Source organism: Vombatus ursinus, unplaced genomic scaffold (genome assembly GCF_900497805.2).
Source record: "Vombatus ursinus unplaced genomic scaffold, bare-nosed wombat genome assembly UNPS02015030.1, whole genome shotgun sequence".
NCBI classification, from domain to species: domain Eukaryota; kingdom Metazoa; phylum Chordata; class Mammalia; order Diprotodontia; family Vombatidae; genus Vombatus; species Vombatus ursinus.
The window spans coordinates 1,607,870-1,635,780 of NW_020954808.1; the positions used below are offsets into that span (position 1 = coordinate 1,607,870).

General features: G+C 48.1%; 2 protein-coding genes across 3 annotated transcripts in view; both read left to right on the forward strand.

The window, feature by feature from the left end:
* The first annotated feature begins 9,004 nt into the window (after positions 1–9,004).
* On the forward strand, positions 9,005–23,547 carry CCDC9 (coiled-coil domain containing 9). 2 transcript variants are annotated; one of them, XM_027846031.1, is made up of 12 exons: positions 9,005–9,073; positions 9,385–9,439; positions 10,144–10,248; positions 10,337–10,438; positions 10,529–10,807; positions 12,068–12,151; positions 12,236–12,406; positions 12,739–12,914; positions 22,118–22,164; positions 22,304–22,436; positions 22,560–22,641; positions 22,747–23,547. In XM_027846031.1, the coding sequence occupies exons 2-12, from the start codon at positions 9,437–9,439 to the stop codon at positions 23,128–23,130; spliced, it is 1,566 nt and encodes a 521-aa protein (XP_027701832.1). In that variant the 5' UTR covers positions 9,005–9,073; positions 9,385–9,436; the 3' UTR covers positions 23,131–23,547. The 2 variants fall into 2 exon arrangements, with proteins under 2 accessions (XP_027701832.1, XP_027701830.1); XM_027846029.1 differs by having other exon boundaries at positions 10,337–10,807.
* A 3,419-nt stretch (positions 23,548–26,966) lies between these two features.
* C5AR1 (complement C5a receptor 1) overlaps positions 26,967–27,911 on the forward strand; it is a 28,136-nt gene continuing 27,191 nt past the window's right edge. The window contains exon 1 of the mRNA XM_027845869.1: positions 26,967–27,041. Within this exon, the coding sequence (XP_027701670.1) occupies positions 27,032–27,041 (10 nt within the window). The 5' untranslated portion in view covers positions 26,967–27,031. The remainder of the gene's footprint in view (positions 27,042–27,911) is intronic.

Consider the following 27,911-nt stretch of genomic DNA (forward strand, 5'->3'; position numbering starts at 1 on the left):
TGGTACTTAAAAGATGCCTAATAAAAGCTTGTGGAATGAATGAATGAATGAACCTGACAGTGCCTGGTACTTAAGAGGTGCCTAATAAAAGCTTGTTGAATGAATGAATGAATGAATGAATGAACCTAACAGTGCCTGGTACTTAAAAGGTGCCTAATAAAAGTTTGCTGAATGAATGAATCTAACAGTGCCTGGTACATAATGGGTGCTTAATAAAAACTTGTTGAATGAATGAATGAATGAATGAACCAGTGCCTGGTACCTAATGGGTGCCTAACAAAAGTTTGCTGAATGAATGAATGAACCTAGAATGGGAGAGCTGGAAGGGGCCTTACTTAGCATACTGATCACTGACAGCTAGAATAGCTTCCTAATTAGTCGCCCTGATTGCTGTCTTTCCCCTCTCCAATGTAGTTTACAGATAACCACCCCAGCTATGTGTATTATGCGAGTTCCAACGTATTGGTTCATTTTACCAAGCTGATATTTTTTGTCTTTTTATTGTTTGTTCTAAAGGATGGCCCTCTGGGAGGCAGGGAGAGGGGAAAGATACCCTGGGAAACCTAGGTGATGAGAAAACAAAAGAGATCGACCTAACGGAAACATTTTCAAAGATCGTCCTAAAGCGAGGGCCTGAGCATGCGTGTAACTCCCCAGCTCAGAAACCTTCAGTGCTTCTCTATTGCCCTTAAGACAAAATTCAACCTTCTCAGCCTGATGTTGAAGGCCCCTGATAATCTGCCTTTCCAAGCTCGTTTCCCAACTCCTTGTCCCCCAGCCCAGGAGATCCCTCCCTCTGTTTGCTGAGCTCAGCGTTTTTTGTCTTTGACCTCTGATGCCCAGGCCGTCCTCCGTGCCTAGAAAGCCATCCTCCTCATCTGCAATCTGTCATAACCCTTCCCTTCCCTAAGGACCAGCTCCAGAGAGAAGGCTCTCCTCTTCCTCCTCTCTTTTTATCAGTGTTTTCTCCTTCCCCAAATTACCCCCCATTTATTTAAGCAGCTAAGTGGCCCAGCCAGCCTGGAGTCAGGAAACCCTGAGTTCAAATCCAGACTCAGACACTACCTAGCTATGAAACCCTGGGCAAGTCACTTTACCGCTATATGCCTCAGTTTCTTCATTTGTAAAAATGGGGAAATTTATAGCACCTACCTCCCAGGCTTGTTGTGAGGACCAAATGAGATGGTAATTGAAAGTGCTTATCACTGCCTGGCATGTAGTAAGTGCTATATAAATGTTAGCTATTTATCATGATTGTTATTATTTTGTTGTTGTTAAGCCATTTTACCATCTTGTCCAGCTCTTCATGACCCTGTTTGGAGTTTTCTTGGCAAAGATACTGGAGTGGTTTGCCTCTGCCTTCTCTGGCTCATATTATTGTTAATATCATCATCATCATCATTATTATTGTTATTGCTATTATTAGTACTACCACCACCACCACCATCACCACCACCAACACCACCACTACTACTACTACTACCACTACCATTACTACTACAATTGTTTGTTTGTTCTGTGAGGCAATTGGGGTTAAGTGACTTGCCCAGAGTCACACAGCTAGTGAGTGTTATGTGTCTGAGGCTGGATTTGAACTCAGGTCCTTCTGACTCCAACGCCGGTGCTCTATCCGCTGTGCCACCTAGCTGCCCCTACTACAATTGTTATTGAACCGGGTAGCTCTTGTAATCTGCTCTCCCCTTCTACTCAGAAGAATATAAGCTACTTCAGGTTGTTTTTCTGTCTCTAGTGTGCTAACTAGCACTGTGCCTATAGAAATAGAGATGGGGACTGGATTTATGATTTAATGACTATAGAGACTACCATTAGTCAGTCAGTCAACCTTTACTATGTGCCAGACTGTGCTAAGTGCTGGGGATATGAAGAAAGGCAAAAACAGTCCCTGACCGCAAGGAACTCACAGTCTAATACTCATTAGACAATATACAGACAACTATGTATATATAATACGTATATATAATACATACACACATAAAATAAATGGCTTGTCATGATGGAAGGAGGGGAGGCTCCAGCAGGGCAGGGGGCTGGGAACGCCCTCTTTCCGAAGGTGGGATTTGAGCAGAGTCTTGATAGAAGCCAGCTAAAGCTCAAAGTCTGAGCTCAAGAGGGAGAGCGTTCCAGGCATGAAGGACAGCCAGGGAAAAGGCACTAAGCCCAGGGATGGAGTCCTGTGTAAGAAGTAGCAAGGCCAGTGAAGTTGGTTTGCAGTCTTAGAACATCCTAGAAAAACAGAATTAGGGTTAGAGTACATGGAGGGGAGAAAGGGGTTAGAAGACTGGAAAGAGAGGAGAGGACCAGGTCACGAAGGGCTTTGCTGTAGTTTGTCCTTCATCCTGGCTGAGGACCATGACGTCAGGGAGGTGACGCCATGACAGGCAGGTGAATTGGGTTTAAATGAGGCAGGGCTGTGCAAAGTCACCAGCCTCACTTTCTCCCCCAGAGCCATTTGGGTTCAGTGGCCAGATACAGATCAGGACGACTGGAGATGGCCCAGGATGCAGTGGGAGACCTTGGCCTTTTCAAGCTAAGGTCTTTCCCAGGTCTCGGGTTGACTGAGGTGCTGTGAAGGGCTTTAAAAGCTAAACAGAGGGATTTTACCGATCCTAGGGGCCATAGGGAACCACGGGAATTTATTGGATAAAGCTCATGGTCAGATCTGAGATTTAGGCAAGTCACTTTCATAGCAGAGCAGAAGATGGGCTGGAGTGGGGAGAGACTTGAGTGTCAAAGATGATTTAATTTTCTTAATATCTGCTTTCCTCTTGGTTAGAGAGGCAGAAATCATAACTACACATAGCAATATCAAAGCACATATAATATCTATTTTGTTGTTGTTGTTGTTTTAAAAGAAATTTATTTAATTATTTCCTATGGAACATCACATGTAATATCTTTGTTGTTGTTCAGTCATGTCTGACTCTGTGACCCCATTCGGAATTTTCTTGGCAGAGATACTTGAGTGGTTTTCCATATTCTTCTCCAGCTCATTTTCCAGATGAGGAAACTGAGGCAAACAGAGTGAAGTGACTTGCCCAGGGTCACACAACTAGGAAGTGTCTGAGGCCAGATTTGAACTCACAAAACCGAGCCTTCCTGACTCCAGGCCCAACATTCCACGCACTATGGAGCCCCCTAGCTGCCCTCAATATCTTTACATACATCCATTAAATTACATACACATTCTCCCTGAACTTATTTTTGAAACAAAGTCTCATCTTCAAAAAACAAACAAAACAAAAAAAAAACATTTATTCTCTCTTCCTCACAGATGTCTCTCCCCCCTCCAGTTAAACAGATGAACAAGAAAACGACGAAATATGCATAGCAGACCCCAACAGATTTCCTAAGTGGCCTGTTCCAAGCTGCATCTTTCCCATGAGCTCTGGAGTCCATCTCACCTAATGCTAATACTCCCTCCCCCAACTATCTGGTTTCTACCTTATTTGTGTGTAATTCTTTGTATCTTGTCTGTCCAGTGAGATTCCTGAGGTCAGGGACCACTGTTTTCCCAGGGCTTAGCCTGGCCCTCTGGAAGTGCTTAACCCTAGAAAGACCAGTTGCATCAATGGCTGTGAAAATAGTATTGTGCTTTGGGCGGCAGCTAGGTGGCAGTGGATAGAGCATGAGTCAGGAGGACCTGAGTTTGAATGTAGCCTCAGACATTTACTAGCTAGCTGTGTGACCTTGGGCAAGTCACTTAACCCCTATTGTCTCAAAAAAAATAGTATTGTAATTTTACCTCGAAATAATAACGTTCATCCCACTATCTCATATTTATTTCAATTTTATTTTATTTGCTTTATGGATTAAAAAAAATAATGCTCTGTATCCATCGATGCAGCTTGGTGCTTGGAAGGATTCTTAAATTCTGGTCCTACTTGAGAAACACCTGTTGATTTGCCTCTTCGACTGGAGATAAGTATCTTTCTTCACCTTTGGATCCTAACTGCCCTGATACTTGTCCTGAAGTCGTTTAGAGTTCTTTTTCTTTACGTTGTCACTGTACACATTGTTTATCTGGCTCTGCTCACTTCACTCTGTATCCGTTCATAAAGCTGGAGCTAGTAGTCTCTGGCTTCACTGACATAGTCAAGGAGATTACTTCTTCCGTCAGGGTAGCAGCTGAGGGGTTGGGCTTGTGTCTCTTCTTTAATAGGATTGACTTGAGCCAGGGGTTGGCTGGTAAATGTTTAACAACCAGCTCTCAGAAGAATAAAAAAAAGAAACATTTTAAAGTTTAATCAGCAGTGACACTTTCTCCATCACTTTCTTAGGTCTAGTAGACAACAAAATGAGAACTCAAACCTTGATTTGAGATTTCTGAGTCATAAATGCTCCTTCTGAAAATTTAACAACCGGCTCTTAGCAGCTTGAGCCCACACCAGCGATGTTCTCTCAACTGTGAGTGCTAGCTCCATTTAGCTACTTCGAATGAATTAATTTTTAGAAAGGGATATTTACTCCTCAAGGACAAGCATACAAATTCTTATCCTAATACTTTAGTGGTGCACTCTCCCTTGTACAAGATGGGAAGTACCTTCCCCTGAAGGGAAAAGATCAAAGGCAAAGGCCAAAGCCTGAGGCACCTTTCTCTCCTGGTCACCATGAGAACAGGGTCTTTCAGTCTACCAGGAGAAAGACTCACTCAGGAGAGGAGAGCAAAAGGATTCAGCGAGTTTGGCTCAGTGTTTTTTGAAGATGCCCATAGAAAAAGGCATCTTTTTTCTTTTTCTTTTTTTTTTTTTTTGGCCAGGCAATGAGGTTAAGTGACTCGCCCAGGGTCACACAGTTAGTAAGTCTTATATGTCTGAGGCCGGATTTGAACTCAGGTCCTCCTAAATCCAGAGCTGGTGCTCTATCCACCTCACTGCCCCAAAAAAAGGCATCCTCTTAAGGGTGTGGGTTACTGACCAGAGTCAGCAACAGAAACAAAGCAACCACCCCCAGGAACTTCCCGTTCCAAGTCATCGCCTCCCTCCCCCAGAAGCATGGTCCCCAGCCTCTCCACATGGAGAGAGGCCATTCTGTGCCTAGGATAGGTGGCCCTTTACACACATCTTCCCCGTCTTTTTCTGAAACTTCCTATTTCTTATGGGAAATATCCATTGACACAGCATTTTTTTATCCATAAGGCAAAGAAAATAGATAATAGGATGAACATTGTTAAGTAAAATTATAATAAAATTTTTGCAGCAATTGATGCAGCTGGTCTTTCTAGGGTTAAGCACTTACGGAGCGCCAGGTGCTGCGCTAAGCCCTGGGAATGATAATGTTCCACTGTTGATGAGTCCTGTCCAACTCCTCCTGACCCTATTTGGAAATTTCTTGGCAAAGATACTGGAGTAGTTTGCCATTTCCCTCTCCAGTTCATTTTCCAGATGAGGGAACCGAGGCAAACAGGGTCGAGTGACTTGCTCAGGGTCACACAGCTAGGAAGTGTGAGGCTGGATTTGAACTGAGATCCTCCTGACCCCAGGCCCGGTGCTCTATCCGCTGTACCACTTACCTTTCCCATGTTCCATTACACTCCTATAAAATAATTCACTTAGCTAAGCCCCAATAGATGAACACTCCTTTAATTTCTAGTTTTTTGGTATGATGAAAAGAACTGCTAAAAAATACCTCTGTGGGAAAAATAAATAAATAAAAATACCTCTGTCTTTCTGGGTCCTTTTTCTCTTTCTTTAATTTTTTTTTTATAGGGAATATACATAGTAGTGGTCAGAAAGTACATACTGTTAACAAATGACCCCCAGGCCCATAAAGGTACCCAAAATGAAACAGAATCTGATAGACCAATTAAAAGCATTTATTGTCTGAGAACAAGGGAGAGAAAATCGTACAATGGAGCAAAGAGGCAGAAAGTTTTTCAGCTCTCCAAGGGAAGTGGAAGAAGGGTGAGGTGCTATAATTTCTAGACGCTTTCGGGTGGGGACATCTGTAGACACAATGAGCCAGGCAGCGGAATGTTCAGAAAGTCCAGAGCAGGGTCTTAAGTCTACAGCTCCAGGTCAAGGCTGGTCCTGTGGTTTCTGACAGCTACAGGCATCTCCAAATTCAGCTAGAGTTCTCTCGCAAAGGATCACTGGTGTATCAAGCAGCTGTGGGCTTCAGAAGCCTTCTAATTGGCTGGTTGTTATGTACCTCTGTTGTCCTGTTTCCCTGGGAAGAAGGGAGGTTCTAACATATAGAACAGTCATTGCAGAGCTCATGTTAACGCTATAACTATTTTAGTTAACTTTATGGACGTATTTTTTTGGAAATTGCTTTCCAGAATGGCAGGACTGATTCCCATCTCCACCAATAGAGCATTATTGTGCCTGTTTTCTCCAAGCCCCTCCGACATCAATCTCCCTTTTTTTGGTCAACCTTGCTCTTCTGATGGGTGTGAGGTAGGACCTCAGAGTTGCTTTAATTTGTATTATTTCTCCGATCATGAGTGATTTGGAATATTTTTCATATGAGTGTTGATAGTTTTGGAAATCACCTATTCAGATTCTTTGACCCCTTATCTATTGGGAATGGCTTGTATTCACATAACTCTGAATCAGATTCCTATATAGCTTGGATACGAGACCTCTATCAGAGAAATTTGTTGTAAAGATTTTGTCCCAGTTACCTGTTTTCCTTCTAATTTTAATTGTATTGTTTCTGTTTGTGTGAACACGTTTACATTTTATAGTCAAAACTGTCCCATTTTCTTTTCTGTGAACCCTCTATCCTTTGCTTATCCAAGACTTCTTCCCCTATCCATAGACCTGGAAAGGCAATTTCTTCCTTACTCTTTGAAAATGCCACTTTTTATGTCAAAGTCATTATGAGTTTGGAGTTTATCTTGGTATATAATATGAGGTATTAGTTTACCCTTCATTTCTGCCAAAGTACTCCCCAGTTTTCCTAGGAGATTTTGTCATAAGAATGATAGCTAAAGATAGATAAAGCATCAATTAAGAGCCTAGTGTGTGCTAGGCGTTATGAGATGCAAATACAAGCAAATAAACAAGAGTGTCTAGTCTCAAGGAGTTTCCATTCTAATGGAGGAAGGCAGCTTATGAGGGGAGTTGAAACACCGTGGGGAGGTAGGGTAAAGCACCAGGAGGAGGCCTAGTAGAAAAGTTATCTGGAAAGTCAAGAGTCTGAGCCAGGTTTGAAGTGAACCTGACTATTGGCGGTCCTTCCTCAGATGAAAATTCTGGGAAGAAACTCACCAATTAAAAGAGGCAACCATAGGGATGGAGACATTCAAAGTGTGAGAAGGCTTCAGGGAAGCAGTGGGAAAGTGTCCAGGAAGACAGGGGGCTGAATACTCATTCCAGAAGTCTTTAGATTTATCAGATGTAAAGCTTCCATAGGCCGCTGGTAGCTCAGTAGATAGAAGTCCTGAGTTCCAATTTGACTTCAGACACTTCCTAAGCTGCAGGACCTTGGGCAAAAGTTATTTAGCCTCTGTGGGCCTCAAATTCCCACAATAAGCACAATAAATCCTCTGAGGGTTGTGGAATATTTGTGGAAAGCTCTTCACATACAGACTGAGATGTATAAATGCTTATTCCCTTCCTCTATTGTGTTTCTTTGCTTTTGTATATTTGTCCTTTATCTATTCCAATGATCAATTTCATAATTTCTTGGGCAGCCAAGTAGCTCCATAGTACATTAAGTGCTGGGTGTAAATCAGGAAGACTCTTCTTCCTGGGTTCAAATCCAGCCTCAGACACTTACCAGCTGTGTGACCCTGGGCAAGTCACTTAACCCTGTTTGCCTCAGTTTCCTCATCTATAAAATGAGCTAGAGAAGGAAATAGCAAACCACTCCAGTGTCTTTGCCAAGGAAACCTCAAATGGGGACACGATTTAAATGATTCAATAACACTAAATTCTTTTGATGATTATTTCTTTTATAGTGTGGTTTTAGATTTGGTCCTGCCAATGTCCTCTTCCTTCCTATTCCCCCCCCCAATGATTTTCCTTGAGATTCTTGACTTCTTGTTTGTCCAGGTGAATTCTATTTTATTTTTTAGCTCTATAAAATATTCTTCTAGGTGGTGCAGGGGATGGAGTGCTGGACCTTGAGTCAGGAAGACTCATCTTCCTCAATTCAAATCTGGTCTCAGACACTTATGCTGTATGACCTTGGGCAAGTCACTTAACCCTGTTTGCCTCAGTTTCCTCATCTGTGAAATGAGCTGGAGAAGGAAATGGCAAACCACTCCAATATTTCCGCCAAGCAAATGCCAAATGGGGTCACAAAGAGTTAGAAACGTATGAACAACAGTAACAAAATATTCTTTTGGAATATCTTTGATTTGTATAGGACTAAATAATTGCATTAATTTATGTAGTATCATTGTTTTTTATCATATTGGTTTGGCCTACCCATGAGCAATTAGTATTTCTCCATTCTTTAGATCTATCTTTGTATAAACAAGGTTTTGAAGTTGCAGTCAGGCAAGTATTTAATGCATCCTATTATTTGAATGAAATTTCTCCTATTTCTTCCAGCTGTTTTGTTGCTAAGATAGAGGAATGTCGATTTATGCAAATTTATTTTATAGCCTGCAACTTTGTTAAACTTTTAATAAATGTTTATTGAAGTTAGAAAGGATCTCAGAATAGAGAAGAGAGATTATCAGACCTAGGAGGGCACTTAGAACAGGGAATGTCAGAGCTGGAAGGGCCCTTAGAACAAGGGATGTCAGAGCTGGGGGCAGCCTTAGAACAGGGGATGTCACAGCTGGGAGGAGAACTAGAACACTGAGTACTGAGAGAGTCTTCAGTAACCGCGTGATAGAACTCATTTTACAGAGTTATTTTGTAGAATGAGGTCTTGAAAGGTGAATGCTCTTTCTAGGGTGAAGCAGCAACCCAAACAGGGAGCGGTCCCTTTAAGATTCCTTCCCTCCATCAGGAGGCGAGACCGGAAGTGGCTCTTTCCCCCCCTCCCCTCTCCGTGTCCACGTGATCCGTAGAGGAAGTGACGCGAGGGGAGCCCGGGAGCAGGGGCGAGAGAGCGACAGCGGGGCCGCCGGAGGAGCCGTGGGGTCTCCCAGCCGGTGAGTGGGGAACGGCGGGGCTCCCGGGGCTGCACGGAGACTCGCGTGGCGGGGGCCCGAGGGAATGGCCCCAAGTCTGGGGGTGCGGGGTACGGCCCTCAGGGGGCGTGACCACAGGGGGCGTGGCCTGCGCCGGAGCGGGCACCGCGTGGGGCGTGGTCTAGTGCGGGGCGTGGTCTCTGGGAGGGCGTGGCCTTAGCGGGGGGCGTGGACGCGGGCCGTGGGGGACGCTGCTGCTGCTGCGGCTCCTCCGAGGCCGGGGCTTGCTGGGCTGAGTCACCGCCGACCCTGGCCTGCCTTTTCCTGCATAGACCCTCGACCCGACGCGGGCGGCCGGGACCCCGGGACCGCCGGGCCGGAGGCATGGTGAGGACCCCGCTGGGGGGACCCCCAAAAGCGGGCGCTCGGCCATGGGGGGCGAGGGGCACCCGGGGAGGGGGACCCCGAGTGCAGGCGCCCAGCGGGGGGGTAAACCCTGGACTGCAGGTGCCCGGATGTGAGGGCGTGGGGGAGGGGGGGAGGGGGAACCCCGAGTGCAGGCGCCCGAGGCTGGGGGAGCCATGGAAGACCCCGAGAAGCAGGCACCGGGCCTAGGAGGGGGACGGGAGGGACCCCAGAGTACAGGCGCCCGGCCGTGGGGGCACCCTGGAGTGCACACGCCAGGATTTGGGGGAGCCATAGAGGAGAGGTTTGGGGATCCTGGAATGTAGGTACCTGAATGCCTAGCTTTGAGGGGAGCACCTCAGAGGAGGGAGTTGGAGACCCCTGAGTGCGAGCTTCCAGGTGGGGGGGGTGTGGAGGTACTAGGAAATCGGGGCCCTCGGCAAAGAGGGAAGAACCCGGAGTACAGGCTCCAAGCTGCTCTGGGGGAGGCCACACGGGAGGGGGCTGGGGACCTCGGGGTGCAGGTTTCCAGCTCTGGGTCGGGAGGTAGGGAGTCTTGGGGGAAAGGGAGCTGGGGACCTAGGAAATCAGGCCCCCAGTCCTGGGAGGGGTCCCAGCAGTGCAGGTTCCAGGGGGGAGAGAGGTAGTCTAGCTTTCCAGCCTCCCCTCCTCCCCTGGCCCATCAGGCCACCACGTTGGACTTGAAGTCCAAGGAAGAGAAGGACGCAGAGTTGGACAAACGAATCGAGGCCCTTCGGAAGAAGAATGCAGCCCTGATCCGCCGTTACCAAGTGAGTGGCCAGTCGGCCTTCCTCGGCCCCCATGCCCCATGGTTCCCGTCGGTGTGTCCCAGCTGTGGCATCTCTGTCCATCCTCCAGGAGATCGAGGAAGACCGGAAGAAGGCAGAATCGGAGGGGGTGGCCGTGACGGGACCGCGCAAGGGGCGCCCTGCCGAGAAGGAGAATGTTGCTGTGGATATGGTGACGGGGCCCCCAGTCAGGGTGTGGGGGCTGGGGGCTGGGATCGTACTGCCTGCTGGCTTACCTGCTTCCCTTATCTGTCACTTGCAGGAGAAGAGCATGGGCTCAGGCCGCCGGCCACCTGCCCCTGCCCGGGCCCACGGGAGTGCTGGGAAGGGGGGCCGCAGTGCCCCACTGCGAGGAGGCCGGGCTAGTCTGGGCCGGGGGTCCAGGTTCTGGGAAGAAGAAATGGTGATCTACGTGGAGCCACCCCCAGCACGGAGCGGAGGAGGCCGGGGCCGTCGAGGCCGGGGCCGAGGAGGGCCAGCTTACTCTTCTGGGAGCAGTGCGGTGGCAGGGGATGCCCCTGTCCCTGATAGGAGATCCAAGGTCCTGAGTCAGGGAGGGGCCTTTGCTTCCCAGTTGTCTGTCTGCCAGGGAGATGTGGCCCTTCTCCTGGCCAAAGAAAGCCTTCTGTGTTTACAGGGGCCCCAATCCGTCATGTTATCTGCAGCACACTGCCCCCTCCATCATCCCCACAGTCAGTAATCTTCAGGCTCTCCCTGTCACTGCCTGCTTCTCTGCTGCTGCTCCCTCTCCCTGCACCCTGTCGTCCTGCCCAGACTCCACGGGAGGCACCTGCAGTCGGCCCTCTGCTTCCTCTGCTCTCGTTCTCTTCTCAGCCCCTCGCTCTCTGGCCCCCAGCCTGCTGCTCTCTCCAGTCTGACCAGGGTCTCTGTCTTAGCTGCCAAGTCTGGGGGCCTTTTCTTAGGTCTCATTCTGGCCTCTTTGCAGCCTGGACTCTGTCCCTCACCCTCTCCTCCTCCAGACGCGTCCTCTCCCGAGGTTTTCACCGCATTACTCTGCTCATTCTCCTCCTGCCATTCAGATCAAATATAAAATCCTGTTTGTTTGTTTATTTGTTTTTCTTTTTGGTGAGGCAGTTGGGGTTGAGTGACTTGCCCAGGGTCACACAGCTAGTAAGGGTCAAGTGTCTGGTCTGAGACTGGATTTGAACTCAGGCCCTCCTGACTCCAGGGCCGGTGCTCTATCCACTGCACCACCTAGCTGCCCCTGCCTGTTTCGCTTTGAAAGCCCTCCTGCCTTTGCAGTGTTCTTCCACCTTGCTCACCCCCTCGCCCCCAGTGTTCTCTCTAGTCAGGGACACCGGTCTCCCAGCTGCTCCTTGCGTGAGATGCTCCACCTCCCGACTTTGGGCCTTTTCTCTGAGTGGACTCTCCCATACCTGCAGTGCTCTCTTTCCTCATTCCTGGCTTCCTTCTGGTCCCACCTTCTAAAAGAAGCCTTTCCAGTTCCCCTGGATCTTAGTGCCTTTCCTCTGAGAACCCTCCAAGTTATAGATCCCCAGTCTATACTCGTGTGTTGCTGGTTGTTTGCATGTTGTCATCCCCTCCCCCCATTGGATTGTGAGCTTCTTGAGGACAGGGACTGAGTTTTTACTTTTTTTTTTTCTGAGTGCTTAGCCCAGGGCTCAGCACATAGTGGGCACTTGATAAATACTTATTGATCTGTTAACTTGACCTTGTTCCTTGTCTGTCTTCTTTCTTTCCCTGTTATCTTCTCTTTGTCTTGGATCTCCTGCCCCTTCCTCTGTGTTTCTTTTCTTATCTCTGTCTCTGGACCTTGCAGGAGTGGGAGGAGCGACGTCGCCAGAATATTGAGAAGATGAATGAAGAGATGGAAAAGATAGCCGAGTATGAGAGAAATCAGCGGGTGAGCGGGGCCTGGGAGGGCTGGAGCTGGTGAGGAGCTTTGCTTGTTCCCCTGGGCACTGAGCCTTGCTTACCCTGAATTCAGGATGGGCTGCCTGAGAAGAACCCTGTCCGGAATTTCCTGGACGATCCTCGTCGCAGTGGACCTCTGCAGGAATCAGAGCGGGACCGTCGGGAGGGAAGCAGGCGCCATGGGCGGAACTGGGGTGGTGCTGACTTTGAGCGTGTTCGCAGTGGCCTGGAGCAGGAGCGTTCTGTGGGTTCTAGAACCTGAGTGGGCATGGGGACCTGGGAGGGTGCTCAGGGAAGAGCTCGGCCCTGCCCTATGAGTGCCAGGAGTGAGGGAGCCTGGGGACGGGATAAGTGCTGGGCTGAGGAGGGCTGGAGCGTGGGGGAGAGCTCAGGCTGAAAATGTACTGCCAGGCTGACTCCCTGGGTTTGGGGGAGGCTGGCAAAGAACTGGGTCTGGGTCCTGGCCTGGGAGGATGTTGAACCAGGGGATAGGAGAAGGAGCGTGGCACTGGGACAGAGGGATGCCCGGCTCCCTGGGAACATGGCTCCAATGTTGCTCTTTATTGGAGAGAGCAGGGCCGTCGGGCAGGACCTGGTGGGGACATGACACTGTCCATGACGGGCCGGGAGCGGGCTGAATACCTGCGATGGAAGCAGGAGCGTGAGCGCATTGACCAAGAGAGGCTACAGCGGCATCGGAAACCCACGGGCCAGTGGCGCAGGGAGTGGGATGCTGAGAAGACAGAGGGCATGTGGGTGCTTGTCCCTGTCCTGAGCCGCCTCTGCCCCCTCCTTGTGGGCTTCCATTGCCTCTCCTGCCGCCCAGCCTTCTCTTCCTTTCTCATCTCCCGGTCACTCTTTTATTTCCTGGTCACTTTTTTTTAGTTAACACTCTTTTCAGTCCCTGAAAATCCACCTTCTCTCTCCCCCTTCCCCTCAACTCCCCCATACAGAAAGTAAGAAAAAAGTAAAACCCTTGTTACAAACATAGATTGTCAAGCAATACAGATTCCTGGGATGGGCACCTCCGAAACACCCGTGTCAGTCTGTGCTTTGAGACTGCTCTGTCAGGAGGTGGGGAGTGTGTTTCATCATGAATCCTGGGGCGTCCTGGTCGGTTGTTGCACTGACCGTGGTTCCTAAGCCTTTCTAAGCTGTTGGTCTTTACAATCTTCTTCTTGTAGAAATTGTCCTTTGCTCTGCATCAGTTCATAGAAGTCTTCCCAGGTTTTTCTGAAACCATTCCCTTCATCATTTCTTATGGCACAGTAGCATTCCACAGCTTGTTCAGCCAGGTGATGGTCACCCCCTCAGTTTTTAGTTCTCTGACAGTATGAAAAGAGCAGCTCTGAATATTGTTGTACATGTAGGGCCCTTTTGTCTTTCTTTGATCATTCTGGGGTACAGACCTAGGATTGGAATGGATTAGTGGGACAGAGGGCATACTCAGAATTGGAGGCATCGTTCCAAATTGCTTTCCAGTGTGGCTGAACCAGTGCACAGCTCCACCAACAATGGCGTCATCTACCTGTTTTCCCACAGCCTCTCTTGCGTCTGGCACTTTTTTTTTATCAATTTTGATTGGTGTAAGGTAGAACCTCAGAGTTGTTTTAATCTCAGTTTCTCTAATTGTTAGTGATCTGGAGCATTTTTCCATATGGCTATTGATAGCTTGGATTTCTTCTTTGGAAAACTGTTCGTGTTCTTTGACCATTTGTCAATTTGGGGAATGAATTATTCTTATAAATGTGGATCAGTTTCCTGTATATCTTAGAAGTATGACCTTTATCAGATAAACTTGCTACAAAGATTTTTTTCCCCACTTAACTGCTTCCCTTTTAATTTTAGCCATTTTGGTTATTGTTAAAAACCGTTAAAATTTTATTTAATCAAAATAGTTCATCTTACCTTCTGTGATTCTCTCTGTCCCTTATTTTATCATGAATTTTTCCTCTAACCATATATCTAACTGGTAATTTCTTCCTTGCTCTTCTAATTTGTTTGTGATGTCACCCTTTATGTCTAAATTACATACCCATTTGGAACTCGGTGTGTGCTGTGAGCTGCTGGTCTCAGCTCCATTTCTGTGAGGAGGCTTCCCAGTTTTCCCAGCAGTTTTTGGCAGATCGTGAGTTCTTATCCCAGCACTTAGGATCTGTCACACACCAGGCTCCTGTGTTTCCTTCTGTAAATTGTTGTACCTCATTTGTTCCACTAATTGAGCTTTCTGTGTCTTACCCCAGGACCAAATTGTTTTTGATGACTATTGTGTTGTGCTATACTTTGAGAGCTGGTATGGCTAGGTCACCGTCCTTTTTTTTTTCCCCCCACTATTTTTCTTGAAACTCTTGACTTTTTGTTCTTCCAGATGTACTTTGTTGTTATTTTTTTCCTTTCTCTATAAAGGACTCCTTTGGTAGTTTGATTAACTTAGCACTGAACAAGTAAATCAATTTAAGTAGTATTGTCATTTTTATTATGTTGGCTTGGTCATGAGCAATTAATGTTTTTCCAATTATTTCCAATCATTCACGTAAAGAGTGTTTTATAATTTTCTGGTTCCTGGGTATGTCTTGGCACAGGTAGACTCCCGAGTATTTTGACCGTCTGTAGTTACTGTAAATGGAATTTCTCTTTGTTTCTGTCTTTTACTACTGTATTTTGTAGGTAATTTACAGAAATGCAGATGATTGATGTGGGTTTATTTGATCATTCTGCAACTTTGCAGTTAATTTTTTTCAGTTAATTTTGTAGTTGTCTCTTAGGTCATCTAAGTAAAGCACCATGTCATCTATGAAAAGGGCTAATTATTTCCTTTGTCTGTTCTTAGTCCTTCACTTTTTCTTTTGTCGTCTTACTGCCATAGCTACCATTTTTTGCATTATAACAAGTAGTAATGGTGATAATGGACACTTTTAATTTACCGCTGATCTTGTTGGAAGGGGCTCTAGGTTGTTATCTCCATTACATATAGTGACTCTCGGTTTTAGGTAGACATTACTTCTGTTAAGGAAAGAGTTCCTTTTTTATTTTGTTGCCTTGTGTTTTTAACAAGAGTTGTATCTTGTCGAAAGCTTTTGCTGAGACTGTTGACACAAACATGTTTTTTATTGTGCTTGTTATTAATATGGTAGTTTACGTTCATAGTTTTCCTAATATTGAATCAGCTCTGCCTTCCTGGTATAAATCCAAACTGGTCATAGTGTATAATCTTTGTGATATGTTGCTGAGCTTTAGTAATACTGGAATTAATTGTTGTATAAAGGTTTGACAGAATTAATTTGTGAATCCATCTGTTCTCCAGAGTTTTTTCTTTGGGAGCTCATTTTGAGTTGTTTGATTTCTTTTTCTGAAATCGTGTTTTGGTAAGCTGAACGTTTTATATTTTTGTAAAAATTCACCTATTTCCTTTAGATTGTGAAGGTTTTTTGGGTTCATAATTGGGCAAAATAGTTTCTAATAATTCCCTTCCTTAATTTGTTACGAATTCACCATTTTCATTTTTGATGCTGGCAATTTGTTTTTCTTTATTTTTAAAAATCAGATTGCTTAATGGTTTATTTATTTTGTTAAATTTTTTTTTTTAAACAACTCCTGGTTTTATTTAGTAATTCACTGGGGTTTTTGCTTTCAGTTTTGTTCATCTCTTTTACTTTCAGGATTTCTGTTCTGGTACTTAATTGTGGTTTTTAGTTTGTCAGTTTAAAAAATTTTTTTTAGTTGTATGCCTAGTTTGTTATGTTCTTTCTTTTATTGATAAAAGTATTTAGAGAGAGATATAAATCTTCCCTTAAGGACTGCTTTGGCTGCATCCCAAAAATTTTTGTGTGTTTCATTATTGTCCTTAACTTTAATGAAATTATTGATTGTCCCTGTGGTTCGTTAGGATAGTTATTTAGTCTCCAATTAATTTTTAATAGTTTCTTCAGTGGCCCTTTATTGAGTATAATTTTATTGCATTGTGGCTTGTAAAAGAAGCTTTTAATATTTCAGGTTCTTTCCATTTGTTTGTGAGGTTTTTAATGCCCTAAATAGTCAATTTTATAAAGATTCCCTGCACAGCTGGGAAATATGTGCACCCGTTTAATAATCTCCACATGTCTATTGTGTCTGACTTTTCTAAAATTCTATTTAGGTCCTTAACTTTTTTATTTTCTGACTAGATTTAAGTAGGTCTGAAAGGGGTACATTGAGGTTCTTTAGTATTATAGTTTTACTCAATTTTTCTTTTTTTCTTTAAGCATTTATATGCTATGCCATTTGGTTTATATATCTTTAGTATTGGTATTAATTCATTGTCTATGAAACGTAGTTTCAGCAAAATGTAATTTTCCTGTTTTTCTTTTTTATAAGATAAATTACATATAATGCTATTTTTGATACTGCCTTGTGTGAGATCCTAATTGCTTCCCCTGCATTTTTTTTACTTCAGCTGAAACATGGTGGATTTTGCTCCAGGCCATTATTTTAAGTTTGTGAGAACCTTGATGTTTCAAGTGTGTTTCTTGTAAACAACATGTTGGTAGATTCTGCTTTGTAATCCATTCTTTTATCCTTTTCCATTTTATGAGAGCAGTCTTCCATTTCTCTTCACAATTGTGATCATTAATTGTTTATTTCCCTCTATCCTGTTCTCTTATACTTTTCCTTCTTTTGCCCTCCCTCCTTCCTTTCCCACTGAAGAAGAGGGCAGTGAGAGAGGGAGATGTGCCCAGCCCCCGTGCTCTAGGCTGAATGAAATCTACCCTTCTGTCCGCTCTCTCTCTGCTCCACAGCCCAGTCACAGGTTCTTATCCTTTCTTTTCTTTTAAAACCCCTCTTTGTGATCCATTCTCTATAGTTAGAGTTTGGTTTGCTTAGGAATAACCCCTCTTACTCTCCCCTCCACCTTATCCTCTTTCCTTCCTGTTTCCTTGTTGAGTGAAATGTATTTCTGCACTGACTTGTGTGTATATTTGTGTGTTTCCCTCCTTTGACCATTTCAAATGAGAATGAAATTCAAGTGTTGCTTGTAAGATAATCCGATTTCTCCCTCACCGCCCCCCAGCGTAATTCCTTTCTGCCCCCTTTCCTTTCCTTTCTTTTTTTTTTTAATCTAGAAGCCCTTGGATTTTGGCTCTGAGGTTCCTGAGAGGTTTCATTTTGTGATTTCCTTTAGGAGGTGACAGGTAGATTCTATTTTCCCTTTACTTTCTTCTCATCCTAGGAGATCTTAGCAGTTTTCTTTTATGATTTCTTGAAATACGGAGTCTAGAATAATTTTTGTCATGGCTTTCAGGTAGTTCATTGATTCTTGAATTATTTCTCCTTGTCTGTTTTCCACATCAGTTATTTTTGCTATGAAATGTTGGATCTTCTCTTTTTTCAGCCTTTTGACTTTAATATTGCTTGTGTCCTCATGGAGTCGTTGGCTTCTATTTGGTCCATTCTTGTTTTCAGGGGATTTGCTTTCTGGGCAAGGTTTTCCCTTTCCAGTGCATTCTTCCAAACTTTCATTTCTTTTCCCTCTAGTCCTTTTCATTGACAAAAACATTTTAAAATCTTTTTCTAAGGGGCAGCTAGGTGGCACAGTGGATAGAGCACTGACCCTGGAGTCAGGAGGACCTGAGTTCAAATCCAGCCTCAGACACTTGACACTTACTAGTTGCGTGAACCTAGGCAAGTCACTTAACCCTATTGCCTAGCAAAAAACAAAACAAAAACAAAAAAATCTTTTTCTAAACTCTTGCTTGATATCTTCAAGGCATTCTAGTTGAATCTGTGCCCAAGCCATGTTTTTATTTGCAGCTTTGCTTGTAGACCTTTTGGAATCATTCTCTTCTGGGTCTGTGTCTTGAGCCTCCCAGTCACCATAGTAGTTCTCTGTGATGAGATTCTTTTTTGTTTTCCCATTCTTCCAGCCCGCTTCCTTAATCTCGGACTTTATGTCAGGGCCGGGCTCTGTGTCCTTCTGGCGGGCGTATCTAGAGCTGGCCCTGCTGTTGCTTTCTTGGGGGTACTGTGTTACAGTGTTGTGTTATCCCAGGATCTGCAAGCTGCCGGCGCCCCCACAGTGCGCTGACCAGCCCCTCGGCCCTGGCGCTGGGTCTGACTTACAGCTCGGTGGGTTTGCTGTACTCGTCAGGAAAGCCCCGCTGGATCAGGGCTTCCCTCTGATCGGGGATTCCTTAGCAGGCTTCTGAGCGGGCTGGCGGCTGGAGCCGAGACCCTGCTCTGCTCCCAGGATCCCACGCAGCTGCTGCTTCGTCCAGGGCTTGCCCCTCGTCCTGCGGCTGCTCCTCACCTTGTGCCGTGGGCACAGTTCCTTTCCTCGGTCTGCCCGGAATCTGTGACCTTGAACCGAGTGGAGTGAGAGACAGAGGTTCCACAGGTGGCACCTGCTGTTGCATCCTTTACAAGATTGGACCCACGAGCCAGATCTGGGAGCTCTTCCTGCCCTGGCACATACCTTCTCCCTGTATGGGAGCACCCTTAGCGTGTCCCTGGCCAGGCCTCATGCCTGGTGTCTGCTGTCTGCCCTCCTATGCCTGCAGACACTGGAAAAATGATTCCCTGTGACTTTTTCCTTGGAGTCCTTGATCAGGATTTGGCCTGATACATCTTCTAGATCTGTTTGGGAGGAGTTCACTGTTCTCCTTCCTGCCACTTTGCCATCTTGGCTTCACCCCGTCCTTTTCCAGTAGTCCATTGATTTTTTTTTTTTTGAAGGCAGTTGGGGTTAAGTGACTTGCCCAGGGTCACACAGCTAGTAAGTGTCAAGTCCGTTTGGTCTGAGGCCGGATTTGAACTCAGGTCCTCCTGACTTCAGGGCCGACGCTCTATCCACTGTGCCACCTAGCTGCCCCCGTTGATTTTTTTAAAGTAAGTTTTTATTGATGCATTTTGTTTTTTACAGCACTGTAGCTTTCCCTCATGTCCTTCCTCCCCTCCCAGAGAGCCATCACACGTAACAAATACTGTTTTTTAAGACAAAAAAGATGAAGAAGAGGAACAAACATCAGCACAGCTGACTGATGGGCCAGAAAGTCTGAAGGCAGGAGCGGCGTTCATACCGCCCTTGTGGATTCCTTACCCCTGAAAGGGAGGGGGAGTCTTGTCGGTTCTCTTCTCTGGGCCCAGGCTTGTGCTTTAGGCTTTTTGGCAAGGGGTTCTTTCCATGGGCAGTTGTGTAATCAGTGTGTGTGTTGTGCTTAGTTCTTCTCTCTGCATCAGTTCATGGAGACCTTTCCACACTTCTCCGCACTCCTGCCGTTTATCATTTCTGCCAGCATGGTCATATTCCATTACATTCAAGTAGCATTTTTTTTAGCCATTTCCATCGACTTTGTTTATCCGATTCTTTGCTGTTCCAAAAAGTGCTGCTGTAAATATTTTGGTACGAATGGGAACTTTATTTTTATCAATGGCCACTTTGGGGGTATACACCTTGTAGTGAAACCTCTAGGTCAAAGGGTATGGACACTTTTAGTCTGCCAGACTTCTTTCCAAAATGGGTGTGCCAATTCACAGCTTCACCAGCAATGTACTGGTGTTCCTATTTTTCCACAACCTCCCTGACATTGACTGTTTTCGTCATTTGTCATCTTCGCCAATTTGCAGGGTATGAGGTGAAACATCAAGGTTGTTTTCATTTGTATTTTTCTTATTATTAATGATTTGGAACATTCTTTCATGTAATTGTTAATAGTTTGCAATTTTTCTGAGAATTATTTCTTCTTATCCTTTGACCACTTACCTGTTGGGAAATGGCTGTTGTGTGTGTATACATGTGCTTGCGCACGTACACGTATATAACGTGTGTATACGTGTGTTTATGTATATATATATATATTATATATATAATATAATATATATATACATATATATATATATTATATATAGATACACACACACCTGTTGTTTGTTTATATATATTGGATACCAAACCCATATCAGAGAAATTTAATACAAAGCTTTTGTTTTTTTCCATTCTGCTACTTTTCTTTTTTGTCCTAGGTATATTAGTTTATCAGTGCTTTTCAGTTTCATATAATTCAAAGTATCTTTTCTTTTGTAATTGCCTCTGTCTTTTGTTTGGTTTTGAATACATCTACACATACCTGGGAGAGGTATATTATCTATTTCTCTTCTATTTTTATAGTATGACCTTTAATATTAAGGTCATGTATCCATTTAGAATGTATTGTGGAAAATGGTATAAGATGTTAGTCTAAGCCTAACTTCTACCAGACTGCTTTCTAACTTTCCCAGCATCAGTTTTTATCAAATACAGAGTTCTTTTCTAAGTAATTTATGTTTTCTTGTTTATCATAATCCATTGATCTTTTAAAAAATAAGTTTTATTGATCTTTTCTCTTTCAAGTCCGTTGACTTTTATAATTACCTCTTCTTGATCTGTCTTTTAGTTATTTTTGATATGAAATACCTTAAATTTTTTTTTTTTAGTCTTTTGACTCTGTTTTTTGTTTTGTTTGTTTTTAGGCAATTGGGGTTAAGTGACTTGCCCAGGGTCACACAGCTAGTAAAGTGTCAAGTGTTTGGTCTGAGGTCAGATTTGAACTCGGGTCCTCCTGACTCCGGGGTCAGTGCTTCATCCACTGCACCACCTAGCTGCCCCTGACTTTGTTTTTAATATGTGTTTTTATCTCATGTGGTCATTAATTTCTATGTGGTCTTAATTTTCAAGGAATCTGTTGCTTGGTAAGGCTTTGTACCTCTTGTGCCCAACTGTTTTCTTTCCAATTTTTTCTTCCGTAATTCTCATTTCTTTTCCAGTTTCCCCCTTCTGTTCTCATATCTTTTCCAATTCTTTCCTTTAGTGTTCTCATTTCATTTATAAATTAATTTCTAGCCCTTTCTAAACTCGAGTCATCTATTCCAGAAATGCTGGTTGAACTCGTGCTCAACCTGTGTTTTCCTTGCAGACTTACCTGTAGATGTTTTCGTCATTTTCTTCTGGGTTTGTGTCTTTAGCGTCCCTATAACCGTAATAGCTCTTTATGGTGGTATTTCTTTTTTGTTTGCTCTTTCTTCCAGTCTTTCTGACTTGGACTTTCTGTTAGGGATAGACGCTGTGCATTTCTGAAGAGAATGTCTTGGCTGTGGTGATTTTGTATTCTTCAGGGTTTTGTCTCAGGGTATTGAGTGCTGTGTTATTCTAGGAGGGACAGCTCAGCCTGGGGACCTGCAAGCTGTCAGTAGGCTCACAGTGATCTATTCTAGGGCAGAGTTTGAGCTCTACTCCTGTTCTCAGCTCTGCAGGGTCCTTATTTGAATTTGGTTCTGAGCAACAGGCCTGTGAGCTTGCCTTGCCCCTGGTTGGAGCTCCAGTAGACTGGCTACTTCCTGACTCAGTCGTAATCAGCCCTCTGCTGTGGGCGTCCTCCCTCTGTTATTCTTCTGTTATTTTGCTGCAGGTTTCAGACTGGGCTGAGGACTGGGTCTGAGACCCCACTCCTCCTCTGGCTTCAGAGCCACACAGCTAGACTGGCCCTTCTGTGTGAGCTTTGGTCCTCTTATCCTCACGCACAACCATGGCTCCATGGGCTGGACTTCTGGCCACACCTGGGCCCCATCGTCTGCAGACTTCTTGGTCTGCCGCCCTAAGCCGACTTGGGCTGGAAAAACGACTTGACGTTCCCAGTCTGGTCTTGGTCTGGTGTTTTTTATCTAGATCTTTCTGGAGTAGTCCTGGGGAGAGGAGGACTGTCCTTCCTGCTGCTCCGCCATCTTGGTGGGGCTCCCTTTCTCTTCTCTTTTCACCTCTCTATGCCTTTTCTGCTCACCTTCATGTCTTTCTCTTCCCTTTCTCTTCTTGCTTCCCTGCTCTGTCTTCAATTTCTTATTCCCAGGCTGCTCTCTCCCATGTCCACACCCTTGCCTCCCATGTTCTCTTGCTCTGTCCAGCTTTCCTCCACCAATCTTTTCTTGCTGAATTGGACCCTCTTCCCCCCAGGTTCAAGGATGGCCCTAGCTCTGCCTCAGAGACACCCACGCATCATGGTGAGACCTGGGGTGGCCTTGGAAGCCCTGGGCCCCAGAGGGATGGATGGGAGAGAGGAAGGGAGGGAGGAGTTTGTTCCAGGTCGGGGAGAAGGCAAGGTTGAGGGTCTTGTCTCGACCCAGCGCCTTCTTCCCACAGATGAGGGCAGTAGCCGACCCCCGAAACCCCCAACCTTTGGGGACTTCTTGTCCCAACACAAGACAGTGTCTGGCAGCCGTAGGAGAAGAAAGACAAGCCGTCCTCGGGTCAAGGGACCACCTCGGGGCTACAGGTGGGAATCTTCTGGCTGATTCGTTGAAGAAGTTGGGTTTTAGTAATAAGCAGCCAGACCCCAGGGCTGAGTGTATTTCTATCGCCCTCTTCTCTCTCCCTGACTCATGCCTGATTCCTCCAGCCACCATGATGACCGGTGGGAGCCCAAGGAAGAGGAATTGCCTGCTGCCCCCCCAGAGAAACCCCCGGTCTCAGAGCCGCAGGTGAGGAGGAGGAGGGAACGCCCCAGGCTTCTGGGTGTTGCCAGTCTTTGGGGAGCAGGGCTGGGGAAGGAGATGTAGGCCTGCTCTGCTTTTCTTACCTCACAGCCTCAGACCCCCAGTGCAGCCCCAGAGCCCCCAGCTCCAGACGAAACCCCAACTACTGCTGACGAGGATGAGGACCAGTGGGAAGATGTGAGTGGTGAAGATGAGGCGGAGGATGACGAGGAGGAGGAGGAGGAGGAGGAGAAAGAGGTTCAGCAGCAGGCAGGTGCTGGGGGCTCAGGGCAGGCCCCAGGGCCTAAGCAGGCCAGTCCTGCCCCGGAGGTCCGAGCCCCAGAGGTCTCCGCCCCGGCCAGCCCCTTCTCACCCTCTGGAGGCCACCAGCCAGTGTCTGACTGGGGAGAGGAGATGGAGCAGAACTCCCCCCGAGCCGCCCTCCCTGATCCCGGCTCCAGCCCTGGTTCCACCCCGCCAAAGGAGGGGAAGTGACTGGCCCGCGGGATGCATGACCTTGACCAGGAGAGCCCCCTCCAGTTCACACTGACCCATCCCCCCTGCAGAGCTGGAGGCTAGAAGGTTGCTCGGAAGGCTGATGAGGCCCTCCTGCAGGATGGCAGTGGGTGGGAGGGACTGCTTCTCCAGAGCATTCTGTCCTGTGCCCTCCCCACAGCCCCCATGGTCAAGTTCTGGGTCGCTCAGCCCAGTGACTGGGGGAGGGGGGAGGGGAAGGGGGCTGGTGTCCTTAGGGAGGGGGGGGTGGTGGATTCATCCCTTCCTGGTGCGGGTCACTTTCCCTAATGCTTGGATCCCCTGCCCCCGTGGTATGGAAGGGAAGGGCCTCATCCCTTTCCTTCTTCCTGTGTCCCTCCCCCTCAAACCTTAATAAAGGAGCCGATTGTAAATAAACGTGGATGCTTCCTCCTGCCTTTTTTGGGGGGCTTTGTGGGCCCAGTCTAGGTACAAATGGTGGGAGGCTTGGGCGATGGTAGTTCTGTCTTCTCATTCAACCATTCATTCATTTGCTGTGGCCCCAGTTCCTCTCCTTGTCAGCCGGAAGGATGGAGATGGGGAAAAGGTTTGGGGTGCTTGGTTTCGGGGGCCAGTGCAGGGTGAAGTAAGGCAGGTGAAGGGCCTGAGAGCCCGAGTGGGAGGGGGGCCCGATTAGGAGCTAGAGGGAGGGGGCGGGGTTAGGTTGTCGGTTTCGGCAGGGGGCGGGGCTGGGACACCGGGGCCCCCGGGTGAAGGCCCGGTTGTAGACCGGTTTTGAAAAGCGATAGGGCGGGGGCGGGGCGGGACTAGACACCCCCCCCCCACGTGGGTGGGGCTGGGGCTGGGGCTGGAGCCGGAGCGGCGGCGGAGGGGCGGGCTTAGAACGCGGGGCTCAGGCTGGGGGCGGGGCTCGGGGGCGGGCTCCGGAGGCTGCGGGTCCGGGGGCTCGGGATCGCTCGGCATCCGGCTCGGGATCGGCTCGGGAGCGGGCGCGGGCGCGTGCGGAGCAGCGGTCCGGGCTCCCCGCAGGGATGCGCGGCGGCGGCGGCTCGAGCGGCGGCGGCGGCGGCGGCGGCTGCGGCGGCGGGGCCTCGGAACCCGAGCCTGGGTTCGAGGCGGTGGGGAGCGAGGCCCCCGCGGGCCGCTGGCTGCGCCTGGCGCCGGTGTGCGCCTATTGCGTGTGCGTTTCCCTGGCCGCCGCGCTGCTGGCCGCCTACTATGGGCTCGTGTGGGCCCCCGCGGCGCCCACCCGCCTCGCCGCCAGCCCTGCGCCCCCGGGCGCCTGTGTCCGCCCCGCGGCCCCCGGGCCCTCCTGCAGCCCCGCGGCGCCCGCCGCACTCGCCGCCCCCGCAGCCGCGGGCCAGGCGTCCGGGCCCCGCTCCCCCCCCCCCGCCCCCCCCGCCGCTCCCGCCGCCCCCCCCCCGGGCCCCTGACCAAGGCTCGTCGCGAGGCCGGTGGGGCGCCTCCCTCCATCACACCACCGGACACCCCCGGACACCCCCTCCCAGATGTGCACCTCCCACCCCTGGACACCCCCTCCCAGATGTTCGCCTCCCTCCCTCCCCCACCCCGACACCCCCCCTCCCGGATGGAGGCTCTCGCTTCCAGATGTGCGCCTCCCTCCCTTCGCCCCCCTCCCAGATGGAAGCTCTCCCTTCCAGATGTGCCCTTTCCTCCCCCACCCCACCCCAGATGTTCAGGCCCCGCGCAATGGGGGATAGGGAAGGAGGGGGGGGCGGCCTCCACCAAGCCGCCCCCCGAGCCTTCTGAGATTCAGCGCCTCCCGCTCCTGAGGACCCTTCTCGCCAACACAGCGGAAGCCCCCGGAGCCCAGCAGCTGACCGGCCTCGACCTCCCTGAAAGGGAGGCCACCAGAGCCTCTCGGAGCAGCACCTCCCGGTGGCGACTCCCCTGCCTCGTCTAGCCATCCCGTCTGGGGGTGTGTGTGTGTATGTGTGTGTTCGTGTGTGTATATTTGTGTGTACGTGTTTCCTATTTGGAAATAAACTCATTCATTCCCTGGCCTTCCTGCGTGTGAGCTAGTTCGATGTCTGCGCCACCGGGGTCTGGGAGGGGGCTTTCCGCCGTTTGCTGCCACTTCGTAGCAGGCCGACCTCCTTTCAGGGGAAAAGATGCCATTTGCTAATCACTGGCCTTCATGCTACGTTGGGCATCCCCTGGTCTCTAGCCTGGATGGGATTTGAGCGGCCAGTGGGGTCCTTAGCCTGAGATCTGGGGGTTCAGCACCTCCTTTCCCTTGGAGAGGGGGGCTGGGTAGGAGAGCAGGTGAAAGCGTCCAGAGTGAAAGCAGGGGGTGCGGGAGGCCGAGTTAGATCCGGGAAAGCAGGCGGGATTGCAACGCAATGCCCACGTTGGGGGAGATTGCTGACGACTAGGCCAGGCCTGATGGGGGTCGGACAACGAGGAAGGACTTCCGTGTTCGGCCTGGGTGGGAGATGGGCACTGGAGAGCGCCATCCTTCCAAGGCCTCCCAGCTACCTGATGCTGCCTTCTCACCTTCACCACCCCGGCAGTCTTGAGCAGAATACGTGCTTAGAGATCTGCAAGTAGACAGGAAACCTTGCCGGACAATAACTTGTAGGGTATGACTGAGATCATCAGGCCCGGCCCCCTCTCACCTTTTACAGATAAAACACAGCTCGAATAAGCTAGGAAGGTTTGCTGTTCAACAAGTGAGACGAGAAACGGGCTCGTCCGCCGCCTATGAAGGTGGAAGGCCGGGATGGCCTCCAGCTTTTTGGAGGATGAGGAGGCTGGAAGCACGTTGGGATGCCTGCCCCTCCCCCCTCCCCCCTCCCCCACCCCACCCCTCATCTAGTGCTGCGCTGCCGCAGGCTTCTGCTGCCAGTTAAAGCAGTTAAAGGATACCAGAGGGAAGGGCACTGCGGTTGTTTTAAGTGGTAGGGGAGGGGACTAGGGGGTGGCCCTGTGGCACAAGGACTGTCTACCCGTCCCCCTCATCCGATGAGAAAAGTCACCCAAGTGATGTGCGGCGATTTTGGCTTGGGGAAAATCGCTAAACCTCTCTGGGCCCCTGGGTTGCTCGCCAACCGCACCCTCACCTCTGGCACCCCCACACTATGCGGGTGTGCAGTCTCTGGAGGGTCCCTCCCAGCCCCAAGCACCCATTCCGAACACAGGTGTAAGCAGTAGTACCTGCCATTGATTACACGCGGGGCACCAAAGGAATTGTATTTTCTATTTTTTTAAGGTGAACATTTATTGAATGTTGAATCGTACAGAAGGTTATTTTTATTCATCAAACCAAAGAAAAGCAACTGAATTTTTTAAAAAAGTAACTAAACTCTACTTAAAATACATACTTTAAAAATATTGCTTATTTTAGGAAAAGATATTAAGGGATGGCTGGACATAGCTGAGATAAAACTGCCTCCATCCCCTACATGCACAGTTGTGAAAAGGACACTGGTGTTCAGATGCCCCTTCTCCCACCCAGAGCATCTCCTCCTCTCCATCTCTTTTCCCTTCTCCGGCTTAGCCTGGTCTTCCCCCTGCTCCTTAAATCTGGTTCGCAGATTCTCCTCTTCGGGAAGTCTTCCTAGATTGACTCTTTAGTTGCCACTACCCCTATTCCATGAGGAAGGAGGTGTGCTCAGTGGTTTGGCCCCAGTTTGGGTCATTGCCTCATAGCCTCAGGGCAAAGCCCGGCTCCCCTACCACCACACTAGCCAGAGAGGGAGCTCCTAGGCGCCTTTGGGTACTGGACATCTGAGGTCAGGACAGGAGCCCCTGGGAGGAGCTAGGCCAGTGTTTCCTCTTCTCCCCCCTTTCTACCCTCCCTCACTTATAAACCAGAACAACAGAGCTCAGGATGTAAAAACGGAAGAGCTGAGCACAGAGCCACTGTTCCTGGACCGAGATGGAGCCAAGTAAGTTTTCCCCCCCTGCCCCTCGGTAACCTCTCCCTTTCTTTAGTCTCCCCCCTGCCTTTGTCACTGTTTTCCCTTTTCTCTCTCCCTCAATTATGTCTCTCACTCTCCTTTTCTGTTTTTCAATCCCCTTCTAACCATGTCCCTTAGTCTCCTTTCTCTGTCCCTCAGCATCCCCTTTTGTCACTTTCGTGTGCTCTGTCCCTGTCTCTCCCCTCTCTGTTCAGTCTTTCCTCTCTGTCCTTTTTCCTTTCAATCTCCTCTCTTTGCCCCTCAGTTTCTCCTCTCTGTCCCTTCAGCTTCCCCATCTCTGGCCCCAAATCTCCCATTTATCTCACTCTACCATTTCTGTCTCTATCTATGCCCTTCATTGTCCCCCCTTTCCTTCTCCATCTCCTCCTTGTTTCTGTCTCTCATCTCTCTGACCCTCATCTTCCTTTCCCCTCAGTCTTCCTCCATTTTAGACCCTTCGTCTCCATCCTCTGGTCCTGTCTCCCCTTTTTTGTGTTCTTCCCTCCCCTTACCACCTTCTCGATCCCCCAGCATCCCTGTGTCTGCCTCTCAGTTTCCTCCCAGCTCCTGGTCTTCCCTCATTCCTTCCTTAGATGCTTCTATTTCTGCCTGTCAGTCTCACCATGTCTTTGCCCCTCCAGTGTCTCCTATCTCTGGCTGATGACTTCATGCACTGTCCCCTCCCTTTCCATCATTCTATCTCCATTCTCTTTCTCTGTCTTTTGTGGTTCCTTCTCTCGGCCTCTCTCTTTTAAAAAATACCGTTTAATTCCCATTGATAAGTGTAGATAGTCAAATATGGAAACAATAGTATAAGAAATGAAGAAAAATAGCCCAGCTTAATGGTTCGAGGACCAG

Bases quoted from the DNA above. Each gene is read 5' to 3' on its own strand.
- CCDC9 (XM_027846029.1), top strand. The intron at 10,249-10,336 runs GTGAGTGGCCAG...TCCATCCTCCAG, and splicing joins CCCTGATCCGCCGTTACCAA to GAGATCGAGGAAGACCGGAA. The intron at 12,152-12,235 runs GTGAGCGGGGCC...CCCTGAATTCAG, and splicing joins AGTATGAGAGAAATCAGCGG to GATGGGCTGCCTGAGAAGAA.